The sequence below is a fragment of the Momordica charantia genome (genome assembly GCF_013281855.1).
Source record: "Momordica charantia cultivar OHB3-1 chromosome 7 unlocalized genomic scaffold, Mcharantia_2.0 BLBB01000007.1, whole genome shotgun sequence".
NCBI lineage: Eukaryota > Viridiplantae > Streptophyta > Magnoliopsida > Cucurbitales > Cucurbitaceae > Momordica > Momordica charantia.
Window position 1 is genome coordinate 2,699,009 of NW_028275165.1, and position 15,761 is coordinate 2,714,769.

At 38.8% G+C, this 15,761-nt stretch overlaps 1 protein-coding gene across 1 annotated transcript in view; it reads right to left on the reverse strand.

The window, feature by feature from the left end:
• Positions 1-15,761, reverse strand: part of LOC111018548 (signal peptide peptidase-like 5) — a 53,692-nt gene extending 37,931 nt beyond the window's left edge. Inside the window, exons 1-3 of the mRNA XM_022294669.2 lie at positions 15,469-15,761; positions 9,450-9,608; positions 7,293-7,404 (exon numbers count right to left, since the gene is read on the reverse strand). Of these exons, the coding sequence (XP_022150361.1) occupies positions 7,293-7,404; positions 9,450-9,608; positions 15,469-15,633 (436 nt within the window). The 5' untranslated portion in view covers positions 15,634-15,761. The remainder of the gene's footprint in view (positions 1-7,292; positions 7,405-9,449; positions 9,609-15,468) is intronic.

Here is a 15,761-nt window from a genome sequence, read left to right on the forward strand (position 1 = left end):
AAGCGAAAGGTAATAACTAGGCATACTATTCAACACTGCTTGGGCTAGCGTCAACCTTCCTCCTTTTGAGAGGACTAGCCTTTGCCATTTATCAAGTTTTTGCTTCAATTTTTCCAACAAAGGCTGCCACAGACGTGTGGCTTTGAAATTTCACCCGAGAGGGAGGAAGAGAAAGGAAAATCTTCCACTCTACAGCCCAAGCTTAGGGCTTTTTGATTCAGCCTATCGCCCTAAGGAACCAAATAACTACAATCCACCATTTGAACAAAAGACCCTTCTCATCAGGACAAAACAAAAGTGTATCATCAGCATATTGCAAGTGGGATATCATCACCTTTTTTTCTCCCACCTCAAAGCCTTAAATCATTCTCTTCTCACAACAAAAGTGCACAAGCCGACTGAAAGAGTCTCCCACGAGAGTGAAAAGGAAAGGAGAAATAGGGTCACCTTGCCGTAAACCTCTTGTGGCCTTAATTTTGCCTCTTGGTCTTCCATTAACGATAATTGAGAAGTTTGACGAGGACAAGCAGCCCCTTATCCACATTCTCCACCGTTGACCGAAACCCTTTTCTTCCAACACCGCATCAATATAATCCCAATCCACCTTGTCGTAAGCTTTCTCATAGTCTAGCTTTAACAAGAACCCTGACTTTCTTGTGGACTTCCAATCACCAACAGTCTCTGCAGCCACTAAAATAGCATCCAAGATCTACCTTCCTTCCACAAAAGCAGCTTGTTCGTCTGCGAGGATGTGAGGAAAGACTGTTTTGAGTCTATCCGCCAGAACCTTGGCAATGATTTTATAAAGAGAAGAGACTAAGCTTATAGGCCTATAGTCACTAACTCTATTTGCTTCTACTTTTTTCGGGATTAGACACACATAAGTCTCATTCGTTCGAAGGTTCACGATTCCATTCTTAAAAAACTCTTGGAACACCCTAAGGATGTCGCCCTTCAAGATGTTCCAAGCTTTTTTATAGAACTCAGCTGTCATACCATCCAGACCCGACGACTTTAAATTTCCCAAACTTTTAACTGCCCAGACTAAGCTTATAGGCCTATAGTCACTAACTCTATTTGCTTCTACTTTTTTCAGGATTAGACACACATAAGTCTCATTCGTTCGAAGGTTCACGATTCCATTCTTAAAAAACTCTTGGAACACCCTAAGGATGTCGCCCTTCAAGATGTTCCAAGCTTTTTTATAGAACTCAGCTGTCATACCATCCAGACCCGACGACTTTAAATTTCCCAAACTTTTAACTGCCCTGTGAACTTCATCTTCCGTGAGGGGGGATTCAATCCACTCTTGCCATTGTAAATTCAAAGGAGACCAATCCAAGTTTTCAAATATAAGCCTCATCCCATCTGCCCTAGTGTAAAGCTCGGTGAAATAATCTAAGATTTCCCCTTCAATTTCACTATCAAAAGAAAGAATTGTACCTTGATCATTAACAAGAGACCGGATGGCTGCTTTATTCCTCTTGGCCGAGACCCATTTATGAAAGAAGTGGGAGTTTTCATCGCCATCCTTAAGCCACTGAAGTTTGCTTTTTTGAGCCCACATCTGTTGCTCCTTCAAAGTAATCTCCAGCAAATCAACTTTAAGGGAAGATCTGAGGGAGAACCGAGCAGTAGGTAACAACCCCCTCTCTTCTTCCTTGTCTATCTCATCGATTTTGTCTATAATACTTTTCTTTGAAACAGCCACATTTCCAAACTCATCCTTGTTCCACTGGATTAGCAAAGGCTTCAAACCTTTCAACTTTTCCATAAAAGTGAGACCTGGAAAACCGTTAGAGGGCAAAGAGTTCCACCAAGTCTCAACTTTCTCAAGGAAGTTAGGGTGATCTAACCACATATTTTCAAAGCGGAAAGGGGAAGGGCCCCAATTCTGAATACCCAGATTTAATTGCAGGGGGAAATGATCTGAGGTAGTTCTAGGTTGTCTGTACAAAGTAATCTCTTTAAAGTGCTGAATCCATTTCTGAAACAAGAAAAATCTATCAATTCTGGTAGCAATAGGGTTGTTTCTGAGATCTGACCAAGTGAAAGGGCCATTTTTCAAAGGAACTTCTTGCAAGTTACTTTCTTCCACAAAATCATTAAAGTCTCTCATACTTCTGGTTAACCTTCCCCCTCTCGATTTCTCTAGAGGACTCCTAGCCACATTAAAATCCTCTCCTACGCACCCTTCATCATAGCAAAGACAAGCTAAATCCCTCATCTCCTGCCAAAAAGAATCTCTACCCGTGGTTGAAGGCGGACCGTAAACACCAGACACCCAACCTTGAAAACCATCATTGTATTTAATTAACACCGAGACTGAAAAGCTACCCAAGACAGAGTCTTCTAAGGAAATACTATCTTCACTCCACATGACCAGGATACCGCCAGAGGAACCCACTGCATCTAAAGAAATCCAGCCAATACGTCTAGAACTCCAAGTAGATTTAATAATCTTTCTATCAACAGAAACAAGTTTGGTTTCCTGCAACAAAACAATATCAGGGTCAGCCTTACAAAGGAAGTCTTTAATCAGCACTCTTTTGGAGGGGGCGCCAATCCCTCTAACATTCCACAAGATAATCTTCATAGAGTAACCCTCCGGCACTCGATTAAGCTACTGTTTTTGTGTTCCACTTCCTTTTCCCATGATCTAAGAAGATTACAGAGTTCTCTAGCTTCTTTTTTCTTAGCAGCACTCCCAGCTTTAGAAGGGATGGCTCTAATGCACAAATTGTGCTTTTGCAAGTACAGAACCATTTTTCTAATGAAAGGAAAATTTTTCTCTTCCTCTTCTTCTTTATCCGAGTCATGCTCCACACACTGATTTTGTTCTCCTTGGTGTTCCAGCCCCATTTCTACCAAACCACCATTATCTAAAGAGGTTTGGCCCGTCTCTACGTCCTAGAAAATATGATAATATTCTGAAGGAGGATCCATTTGTTCAATCATGGTTCTTGTGTTGTTTCCAATCGACCCCAAAACAAGGCTTTGGGTTTCACTATCAAAGCTAGAGAAGGATATGTCAGACAACATCTCAAACTCTTTCTCCTTACCTTTCCCATTTTTGTTCAAAGAGGTGGCTTTTGTGGAGACTTCGTTTGTCGTGGAGCACACATTACCTTTTTTTTTAAAAAGTCTCAGCCGGTTGTTTTTGGAGAAAGAGACAGACTTCCCTTTCTTATCTTGACCCACAAAAGTACCACACATTTGTGTTTGACTGGGCCTTTCCTTTTCTGGAATTTCCGCTAAAACTGTACCTCGGGCAGTCAACTTAGTAGTGGGATCCACCAGGGCAGTACTTTTTTCACCAAAGCATGAAAGAGTAGGGGGAGTAGCATCCCCTGTACTGTCACCTCCTACAGACAAAAAATCAGAAGCATTGGGAAGAGAAAGGGGGTGAAAAACATTAACCGTTGGATAAAAAAAGCCATCTTGCACCCTCCAAATATCCACTGGGTTTAAAGCTGCACCTTCCTTCCCTTTGTAAAAAGAATCCGCTGCTTCCGGCGAGAAGCTGCTGTGGACCGTCGCTTGCTTTCCGACAAGCAACGAGCTGTCCTGAAAAGTGCTAACATGGGCAACAAACGTCTGGTCCAGATCGACAATCTTCACTTCCGCTGGGATGAAACCACAACAGTTCCCCTTCACTTTAATGGCAACTTCTGTGCATTCAATGAGGGAAGAGTTAGCATCTGCATAGTCTAAAAAGCCTCCAAAACAGTTCCCAATTGCTTGAAAGGTGGCCAGACTCCAAAGATGAAGGGGGATGTTCCTAAACTTGATCCACCCGCCATAAGAAGGAACAACAGTAAAACGTCCATGGATTAGCGGATTCCAGAGTTCAACTTTTAAAGTCATGGGGCCGAAGGTGACCCAACCTTTATTGCTAGCAAGCAATCTCGCCGATTTTTCAGAAGTGCACTTAAGGAGGGCTTTGTCAAGTTGGAAAGCATTTATAACGAAGGACTCTTCTATCTATTTATTTATAAACTCAAGAATTCTCCCCCAGTCGTCATGAAAGTCTCTTTTTGTCACCACAACTGTTCTCTTCCAATCTAGAGCTCTCACTTCTCTTGGTTTCAGAAGAGCGTTCTCTCTAAAGGCCACGTGAAGCTTAGATGGCGGGTGACAGCTTTTGCAAATGATCGGATTTTTCTTGGCGTCTGGACCTCGGGTGTTTTCTGGGATTTTCCATTCATGAAGTCTAGAAGCAGCTGTTTGAAAGATTCCCATCCTTTCAACCTTTCCCCAGAGGGAACGACTAAGTTTCTTTTGCTGCCTCCTCCCTGAACTTTGGTTATCTCCAAGAAGCTCCCTCTTTTGTTCGTTGTTTTCTACATCCAAATGAAACCATCCATGCAGTCCGTTTTCCTAAAGAACTTTTGTGTGTTGGGCGCCAAAAGCAACTCCTTAATGCCATCAATAAGCCAAACTGCTACTACTTCTACGGAGACGACAAAAGTTCTTTTCAGGTGTTATTGACCTATTCTTCAATAGTTGCGGCAGTAGAAATCGCCACATTAAGGAAACCAATCGACTATAAAGCCTTGTTCTTTGATTACTTACCGCAATCCTCCAATATACCAAGCCACCAAGTATGGTTGATCTTCTCCGAGATTCGTCCAGGATCCCAATCTATGAAATCAAATTTGGTATTGGTGGTACAAAATTTGCTCATAGTTTACAGGTAGGAATCTCTCACCCATAAGCTTCTTCATCTTTTCCCAAGTGCGTATAGGTCTTTCCCATATCAGCGTTTATTCACCTCAAGTTGATCCCACCAAGCGGACACACCCCCCTTTAGCTTCAAACCCACCATTTTTTTATAAGAAACATTTGCATTGGAACAAGAGGAAAATACAACCTATAGGCAAGGGCCAAGGAGGCCTCCCCTAGAGAACTACCACATTACAGCTTGCCAATCATTGGACAGTAGAGCTACACTGTAATTATAAAAGAATCTCATATGAGTAAGACACCAAGTGGCCGTAGTAATTTACACATTTTCACAAAATATATCAAAAGGGGTAGAGATATCATTGTACGTTCTTTGGTTTCTTTCCTTCCAAATGCTCCAAAGACAAACTCTACCCACGCAACACCAAAGAAACCTGCCTTTGCCTTTTAGAGAACCTCCCTGAATCATTTCAAGAAGCCAATCACCAATCAATCGTCACAAAAGACCAACATCTTGAGGCAAAATTACAATGGAGAAACAAGTGGTCAATTGTCTCCTCATTCTTAAGGCAGCGAGAACAAGCAGAATTCTTGTTTTCCAGCGTATTAATATAATTGAAAAAAATTTCAACATTTTTCACCCAATCTAGGAAACCTTCGACTTCCATCTTCCCTCTAAAGCTTGGGAGATCAATTTCCATCTTATACTCACTCGGTCCATGATATTGGTGTTGATTGAATCAATGTAGCCTTGTGTCTTCTTCTAGCTTTGGAATATCATCCTCATCACTATAAGAATCTACAAAAATTTCATTTCTACGTTGAAACAAGGGATTTTGGTTGAAGTCTAGTCAAACAGCTCGCAGTTCTTGGAGCATTCTTGGTTCAAAAACATGATCTCGGTACCTTCTTAGCTACACAAGATGCTGTTCTTGATGGTAGTTGCCTTGACGATCAACTCTTCTTGGTTCTTGCTCGGATCTTGGAGGATTTTGTTCTAAGAAGCACGGACACGCGACACGGATACGACACGATACAAACATGGCGACACATCAATTTTAAAAAAAGTAGGACACGACACGTTGAGGACACGTTAGTTTCTTTGATATTAAATATTTTTTTAACAAAATATTTAATATTAAACAAATATTAACTTAAAAATTTAAGAAAAAGGAGAGATATTAAGATGGAAAAAAAAGACTTTTTATAAAAAAATATATATATATATTATAAGAAAACGAAATTTAAACCCTCTTAAATAATATCATCTATTAGTCTTGGAAAAAGCCTTAGTCATAATTATTGGAAGAGAAAAATGGCCATTTGTTAACCATGGAGGAGAGATAATCATGCAGAAAAATTGTCATTTGTTAGTCATGGAGGAGAGAGATTGCATGCACTCTTGACTTTTCTTCTTTTCTTCTTCTTATTCTCTCCTATCTTTTCAACTTCTCATTCTTCTGTGTGTGTTTTTTCTGTTTATTCTTGTTCTTCTCCTCTTCTTCTTTAGACCTTTCTTCTTTCCCCACTCATCTTCTTCTTCCAACTCTTCTCATTCCGACTTTGCCTTTTTTTCATCTCTACCCTTATTCTTTCGACTCATCTAAAAGGAAGAAATGAAAAGTTGGGGCAGAAGAAAACTAGAAGAAACTGAAACACGTGTCTTCTACGTGTCGTTCACATGTCTTCTACGTGTCGACCGCGTGTTCGTTAATAAAATAATAATAATAATAATAATGGGACACGTATTTGAGTGTGTCGAACAAGTGTCCGAGCGTGTCAATGTCCGACACCGACACTCCATCCCAGATGGCATGTCCGTGCTTTCTAGATTTTGTTGAAGACTCCAATTCTCCAACTAACCACGAATGATTTCCAGGATTTGTTTAATCTCACTCACATCCTTTTGGATGATTTTCACATCTCCTTCGACCAACTGCAAGCGTATGGTTCATGATCGTGGTGAGAGGACCGAAATTTGTTCCGTTCTTTGTTGGCTAAGGAAGGATCTTCCATTGTTGGTTTCTTTCCCGCCATCGAGTGCCTAGAACTTTGGGTGCTTTGATACCAAACTAATGTAGCCTTTAGAAGGGTTTTGAAGAAATTATTCAATGATCTTTCAATAAAGGGGCTGAAACCTAAGGTTTCAAACTTTACTTAAGAATTACGTGAGTAACTATTGTTACTTGCATTAAAAGTAAAGCTACTTAAATAAAAGTTATAACAATAGCTAATAAACAAGAAAGGTTATGAAGCAGCTACTTAACTACATCAAAACTTGCAACCTCTAAGACAGTATGACCAAGAGACCCCAAAACCCTTGCTAACTGAACAGCCCTTGGGGCTGAAATTGGAAGGTTCTTAAAGACGTGGAGAGTTGTTTCTGAGGAGGTTTGGGTCTTAGTTCAATACCCCCTTTGGTTCTCACTTACAACGGATTTTTGTGATTACCCTTGGGCCCTGTTCTAACATATACATAAAATCCTTTTCTAACATCTTGCCCATATCAATGCCCAATTTATCCTTATGTTAAATCTAGGAGACTAGAGTGTCTAATATGCACCCAACAAACACAAAAAATTGTATAGTTGTAGTAAAATGTCAACCTTCTTGGTCATTTATCACCAACAAGCCTGCAGCACCCCCCGCATGTGCAATTTTTGCCTTAGTTGTGAAATCACATTCACCACGAATTGACAAGGCAATTGATCCAGATACCTGCAGAGAGGAAAAAGGTAAATTATAACCATTAATGACTTATAAATAGACACAAGAGTTAACTGACATCAATTCATGTCAGTAAAGTAAAATGCATAACATTTTCATGTCTTAATAGCCCCCCAAGGGGCGTTGTGTTAGCAAGGGCTTGGGGTCTCTTGATCATATTGGCTTAAAAGTCTCAAGTTCAAACCTTCGAATAAGCTTAATACAAAAAATCATTGATATCTCCTGAGTACAGACTTTGGGGCGGAGCAAGTGTCCCAGGTATAGAAGAGCAAAGCTCCGACACAATTATCGGAAAAAATATCTTCATGTCTTAATCTCAAAATTTCAAGGTCGTCTCAAAAAACCAAAAGGGCTAAAATCTATGATTGAATCAATTAGCTAGCTAACCACAAACAAATTTTTTCAACAAGAATGAAAAGGAAATAGGTTCAAGATACAAACCCCAAAGGGGTGAAAAAAGAAGAGGGAGAAGAAGAGAAAAATAACAAAGAATTAGCCCAACAAGAGCAATACAAGCTCGAAGAAGATAAAAGGCATTCTAAACAGAAAAATGGCTTGCTGCAGAGCTTGGAGAACCAAATGAATTCCAGAACCAACTCACATGAGGGAAAAAAACCTTCCTTACTCCTTAGTACCAAAAGCGAACAGAGTAGTTCTAGACGAGTCCATAAATCAGTTTTAAATTGCAATTGAAATCCTGAAATAATAAGAATATTTTTAATGATAACTTCTGATGGACTTTTAAGAATTTTTTGACGTAAAGACTATTCATCCCCTTACTCCATCACTTCTATGGGATTCTCTTCCAATGAAGAGTGGCTTGCAATTTTAAGGAGTTGGAAAAGAGGCTAAAAAACTTGGCTTTTTGCAAAGAAGCTCGATCTAAAAGAAGGTTGGAGTTCCTTTCTGAGTGGGAAATGGAATACGATACTCTTTTTGCACAAATCAGAGACATTGGGTGATTGGCGATTGTTTTTTGGTTATTGAAATTGTCATTTCTTCCCCAATCGAAGATTCGTTTCAGTTTCTTTTGTCGAGGTTCTTGGCCAAGTCTTTGGTTCTTCCCAGATTTTTTCTTATTCTGAATTGTCTTTTCATTTGATCTCTTTTGTGTTGTTCTTATGGTTTACTTTCACCCTCTTTGGGAGTTTGTATCTTAGAAACCTTATATTTCCTTTCCATTATTTCAATGAGAAGTCTGTATCTTATTCTAAAAGAATGAACCCTTTAAAAGAAAGATGTAGTTACAAGCTGATCGAGTTAGAGAAATTTCTGAAATTCAAAGAAGGGTTTGAGCCAAATATTCTCAGAAATTCGAAGCCTTGTTTCCAAAAGATAAAGTTAACGTAGCCTAAGGCTTTTCAGATTTCTCCCAATTTCCAGTGAATCTGTTTGAAAGTCTCAAACAGATTCACTTGCAAGGATTTAGAAGCCAAAGGCTTTTCAGATTCGTTTCTTAATTGAATATTATCCTTTCTTCAAGTGTAATAAAAAGGAAGAGGAGGAATAAGACCTTTGGCATTCTTAGTGCCTTTTGGAGTACAATGCCGAATGACTTTCCCATTTAATTCTTGAAGAACACCCAAAACAAAACATTAACGATAGCTCCATGGGATTCGAGAGCGACAACTGTCACCAAATGTTCATTAATACTAGATGCTTGCATGATCTTTGTAGCCGGCAGCACACCTCCTTGACAGGCTGGAAATAAATTAGGAACGGTTGACAACTTGTGGCCATTAATGTTGGGACGCTTGCATACCAGAATTATTGTTTTTCTCTTTTGTTCATTTGGGTTGGATCCCTCTGTTTCGGGTTCTTTCTCTCTATTTTCTTTTTTTGTCTTTCTTGCTCCCCTCGGGAGTTTGTATTTTTTGAACAAATTTGTTCATTTCATTAATCAATGAGACATTCGTATTTTGTTCAAAAAAAATTATACAACAGCACTAATTGATGCCTTCATGATTATACTAAAATATAATAATATGCCTCAAACATAATCACATGTATCTAAAGATCGTGTTAACAATCATTACCTTCGAAGAAGAACTAGAACAACCACTTAAAGGATTTGTTAAAACAGCTGGAAATTTGAGATCATCTTTCGCCTGAAGAGGCACCAAAGCCCCAAATCTTGCACTTAGGCCAACTAAGGTTTTGTCTTCGGCATCATTAACCCAGTTCTTAACTTTGACCTGAAGAACGAGCAACAAAAAGACAAAAATAGCTTCATTTATGATCAAACTGAAATCAATATCACTGTGATGCTAAGCCTTGAAAATTAAAATCTTTCAACATGTTCCATGAAAATCAACAAAAATCAGAAAGCTATGGCAGTCAATAACCACTTGTCATTCTTGTCTACTAGTATAATTTTTTTAATAAGAAAACACTTTCATCAAGAGAAATAAAATATTACAAAAACCAGGTCAAACAAAAACACAAACCAAACAAAAGAGCTCCATTTGTTAAGAAATGAAGAACAGAAGAATGCTGCAACAAAATTGAACACAGAAGTTGAAATAGAGGGACTAAACATGTCCAACTCCAACTTCCTCTCAGGAACCCACCATACCCATAAATACATTAATAGTCCTTTCAAACCATATGTTCAATAAAATACCCAAAAAAAGGTTCATCTCCCAAAGTCGTGCTCTTGCGTTAAATTAAACAAGTGGAGATGTATTCTTCTTTTGAAGGCAGGTTAGTTCAATTGGTGTTGAATACCTTTTTTCTAACAAGTTACGAACTTCTCATTAATTAAAAAATAATAATAAAAAAAAAAAAAGAGAGAGAGACCAAAACTTTTCAAAGAATACAAACTCCCAAATGGAGGGGACCCTTCAATTTCTCAAACCATAAAAAAGAGGTAAGGACAATTAAGAGTCTAAGACTAAGGAGAAGCCCAAAGAAGACCTTCAAATTCTAACCCTAGACCCAAGGACAAAAAGAAGATGCCGCTGAAAACTCTTCAAATTTTCCAACCATAAAGAATGATGGTGCCAAGAAAGACCTTTCAAATTCTCAATCATAAAAATTGGTGCAAGGAAAAATAAGACTAAGGAGAAACTCATTGAAAACCAATCAACCAGTCGTACAACAGCCAATGAATGAAGAAGAAGTCGAAAACCAAATAACCAGTGCTGTTTTCCAATGAATAAAAGCAATCCTAACTTTCTTTTCTTTTCTTTTTTTCTTTTAACAAGAAACAAACTTTTTATTGATGATATGAAAAGGAAGAAAAATGTTCGAGAATACAAGTTCCCAAAGGAAGCAAAAAAAGATAAACAACAACCAGCTAGGAACAATAATGTAGAAAATACAAGTTTATAGAACCAATTAACTAATACTTTTTTTATATAAGAAACAGAGAAATGTATTCAAAACCAACGGGAGCCCAAAAAGAAGGCAAAAAACAGCCTAGTGGCAGAGGGTAGAGGGAACCCTCACCAAAGGATCTATACAATCACAGAGTTCCAATTCTGTAGGAAGAAACCTAAAAAAGTAATGTCAAAGAAATAACAAGAATCTGAATTAGCGGAGGCTTGAAAAAACTCCCTTTCATGAAGCTTGCAAAAACAAAATGGCTATCTGCTGGGGAGAAATCAAAAGTGACTGTCAGATGAATCTGAAAAAACACCCCCCTCCAAGGAATGTGACAATCACACAATGACTCTGATTTGACCAAAAAAAAGAATCATACTCCATTTTCCATTCAGCAAGCAAGTCCAACCATCTTTTAGATCAAGCTTCTTCGCAAATAACCAAAATTTTTAGCCTTCTTTCCAATTCCTTCTTAAAATTGTCAAGCCGCTCTTCATTGGAAGAGAATCCCATTGAAGTGACGAAGTAGGGTTTAGCAGGCTTTGAATAGTAATAAAATGACATGAACTCCACACCAACCTAGATGCTGCCTTGAAAATTGGTCTGCAAAGGGGCTTCTCAAATTCCCACGAATACCACCCCAGGAGACAAGTCCAAGAAACAGGACAAGATGGAAATGTTTCAAATGATTCAAAAGGGCTCTTCAGCTTCCTATAAAAGCACCAAACAATCTGCTACAAATTGGAAAACAGCTTGGAGAAAGCCACCACACACGTAAAAATAAGAAAGGACGGCCCCTTCAACTCCCAAAACAATCTACCAAATGACCTGGAACTTCAAAATTCAAAGAAATGATACTTCCAAAAACCAACCTCCGCCAGTCTCAATTTCTTAAGTTCACAAAGACCAAAAATCCATATTAATAGATTCAATAGTGATTCTCATTTCTTCAAAAAAAAAGGAGGAATGGAAGAATGTTTTGAATTGTCTGACTTATCAGCTTCCTTCTGCTCCTTAAAAAGAAGTTGAAGTTCTTCCTCAAAGGAAAAATCTCTCAGGTCTTTAAGACTAGAAGCAACAGACTTTGGAGATGGGTCTGGACTACTGATGCTGAGTCTCTGCATCGAAATCATCGTCTTCAAAATCTGAAAAATCCTGAGTTATCATTTGGACGTTTGGACTCTTGCATTCTCGCTTGTGGAGTGAAATGAACCTAAGGAAAGAGAAGTACCCTCTCCCCTATTCCTCTTACTTTGAAAGTCTTAATCAGATTCACTTGCACTAACTGTCTTTTCTTTTTATAACTACCATTGACAATGAAAACCCTGCTGTCTTTTCCTCATTTAAAGCATCTCCTTGATGACCAAAACCCAATTAATTTTCATCGGGCCCAACAGATTGCAAACGAAATATCAGCCTCTTCAAAATATTTAGATACACTAGGATTATCACAAAAAGAAGCCTTTTCGAGTGGCATGTACCGCAAATCATCTCTTTCTTTATTAAAAGCACCATTCAAATTCAATCTCAATTTTCCAACTGAATTTAAGGATTCAAGACCTTTGAATATCCCCAACTTATCCTTTCTTCTGGAATGGGAGAAGGCAAGAAGTTCAATAAACTTCCTTCGAGACAGCCAGTTAGAGAAAACTTTAAAAAGGAATGACTTGAATCGTTGCATTGAAGTTATATTTACAATCGTTTAAGCATCGTTCTTCTAAAGGCTTTTTGTATTCTAAAAAAGTATTAAAAAGTTAGTCATTTGTTGCACAAGCCCTCTTTATCTTATCAGAGAATGACTCTTAAGTGTCCGTGTGATCCTTGTAAGAGTTTGCTTACATTCAAAGACTTCAAAGAAAACAGGGGCATTCAATAGCTTTTCATTTAATGCACGCTCAACCCACGGTTTTTTAGAAGGTGTCTCTTTGAATTCCTTGTGCAAAAACTGAGTATTTAAAACTTGAGTTGTCGCCAACTTGTCAAAATTATCCTTAAATGCCTGCTCAAAATTAACCCTGTTTTTAGAAAGAAAACTCTTTGGTTCCAGAAGCATTTCTTGAATATTGGAGGCGACTGAATGGACATCCTTTACTGCACTTACTCCCACAAAACCTCTTCATGTGACTGATTTTCAAAAAAGTTTCCATCTTCCGCCAAATTTTTGGAAAGGTCCCTTCGCCTTCTTTATTCAGCTGCTCAACATTAACTTCGTGACCTTGCCTTCTCAAAAGAAAACTCTTCAATTTCCTCCTTGTCTGAAAAAAGAGGTATATTACCCATTGAATTTGTTTCGTTTTCCAAAACCAACCCAACTCTCTGCAAATCTATTTTGTTTATGAATTGGCTGAGATTGAAGTTCAACAATCTGCTGCAATCCGTGATTAACCTAGCTGATCCGGCAGAATTTTCTAGATAATCCATAATTCTGATGAAACTTTTCTAGACAAGGCTAAATGTGATAAATGAAGAGGCAACAACATATTTCTTTTCATATCTTCAATGAAAAAGCACTCATTTTCAATCCAAATACAATAGAGCTTATTCTCAATACAACAACTATTTATTTCCATAATATAAAACTGAAAGACATTTATTGCACACGCCCCCTCTTTCTCACACTCTCTAAGTCCCCTAGGTGGAAGATATCCCTCTCTCAAAAGTCTGTTAGGTGGAAGACATTTTTTTTATATTTTTTTCTGAGAATCGGGACTCGGAGCTTTGTTCCCCTATACCCAGGGACATCCGCCGCCCCAAGGCCCGGACCCAGAAGACATCAAGGATTTTTTGTATTAAGCTCATCAGAAGGTTCGAACTTGAGCCTCTGAGCCAGTATGACCACGAGACCCCAAGTCCTTGCCAACTGGCAAGGTGCAACAACTTTTTTATATTAAAAAAAGTTGTAAAACTACAATGCCCTAGTTAGGTCACCTCACCTTTACGAGGTAAAGCACCCCTCCTCCACCTAAGTGCAAATCGCAGTTAAGCGTGCACTTTTATGCGCTTCCTAAAACACTACACATAACACACCGCACCCTACATCCCATCCCCTTACATCTCCACACCACGCTATGCCTTACACACGTCCCTTACATGTGTCTCGTTACTCAAACATGGTTTACTCCTCACCTTTACGAGGTAAAGCACCCCTCCTCCACCTAAGTGCAAATCGCAGTTAAGCGTGCACTTTTATGCGCTTCCTAAAACACTACACATAACATACCCCACCCTACATCCCATCCCCTTACATCTCCACACCACGTTATGCCTTACACACGTCCCTTACATGTGTCTCGTTACTCAAACATGGTTTACTCCAACCAACACAGTCCCCCTAACTTAACCATCAAAGTGGCTTTAACACCTGCTAGAGTGTGTGAAGGACCCACGAGAGTGTTTCAAACTCTTCACAGTTTCTTTCTTCTTGTAAGAAAAAAAAGGTTACATGGTAGAATCCTTAAATATTTATGGTAGATACTAGATTTCTGACATCTACAATGAAAATGTCTAAATAATATAATCATGATTCTCTTATGCCAATTGCCAACAAACCATTATGAATCAAGCACTGGAAAATACTTTCTAGATAAAATCCATGATATTAATTCTCCCCGGCGCCTCCAATCAAAAGAAGAATTTGACCTTGTTAGGAATGCAACCAAAGTTCCACATTAGCTAGATAAGGGGAAGATAATGGATTTATAAGTGAGGAACAATATATCCGTTGGTATGAGGCCTTTTGGGTGAAACCAAAAGCAAAACCACGAGGGTTATACCTAAAGCGGACAATATCATACAATTGTGGAGATATTCTGGGTACTTGGAGTACCGTTATCCTTAACCGACCTTATTTAGAATTGCAATGTTCCAGAGAATAGAACAGAATGGAGAGAAACGTAGTCGGTAAGAATAAACAAGAATAAATAAATAAAACGTTACATGCATACATACCATAAGACTCGTGATTAAAACAGTTTGTCCTTTTGATTCAAATGCAACCAAAAAAAACCAACAACAACTTGCTCACTCCCTACAAGACAACTCTCCTAAAAAAACCAACAAAAGATATCACCCGAAGTTGAGTAGAACGGAACATAAGAGCACTTTTTGCCGAAGATTGTAGAGACGAGAAAAATAATGATTATTGATCCAATCACCAACCAAAAGTTTAACATGAGAAATAAACTGAGGTGCGAAGATTTTCAAAGGTTCCTAAAATGCCGCGTAGACCAAATTCAAATCCCACCCATTGAAATCAAACTATGCCCGTAATTATTCACAGTAGTTTGGGCCTCAACTCATCAAGCGAGCTCCAAACAGAAGCATCACATTACAACCATTTGGACAAAAGCGTAATCTCTTTGGGAGCAAAATTCTCGATCCCTAAACCACTCGAGAAAACTCTAGAGACCAACACCCACTAATCCAGCACCAAAAGCTTATTGATCAGAAACACTGTTTCGCCATAGAAAAGTGCCGTTGACGATAAAATTACACAACAAACAAGCGAAAGCAATAACATCATATTAATTTCCAATCGTGATCAGAGTGCAGATAAAACTCGAACGTTAATTTCAATCACATAAGATAGCCTATATCTAAATCCTTTCAGAAATCACGCGCTGCGGACCCCAAAATGAAAAAAATCAGATCGACCCAAAAACAAACAAATACAATTGGAGTAAATGCAAACCATTACAACAAATAAATGAGAAAAATAAATTAAAACAGTACCAATTCGAAGGGATTGTTGCAATTGGGGGACTTGGGAGTGGAATTGTCATCCTGCGTGACATCGTCGGCGAACACAGAGGAAATGGCGAAGAGGAAAAGGAGAAACGGGACTGAGAAAAGAGGGACTTTGGATCCTCTCGCCGGAGAAGAAGAAGAGAACGCCATGGAGCCCCCGATTCCCTCAGATGATTGATGGAATATTGGGAAGGGGACTGGGGAGGGGAAGAGGGAAAGGGAGGAAGAGAGCAACGGTGAGTTTTTTTCTTCCTCTGAATCTTTTACCCGTCCAAAAA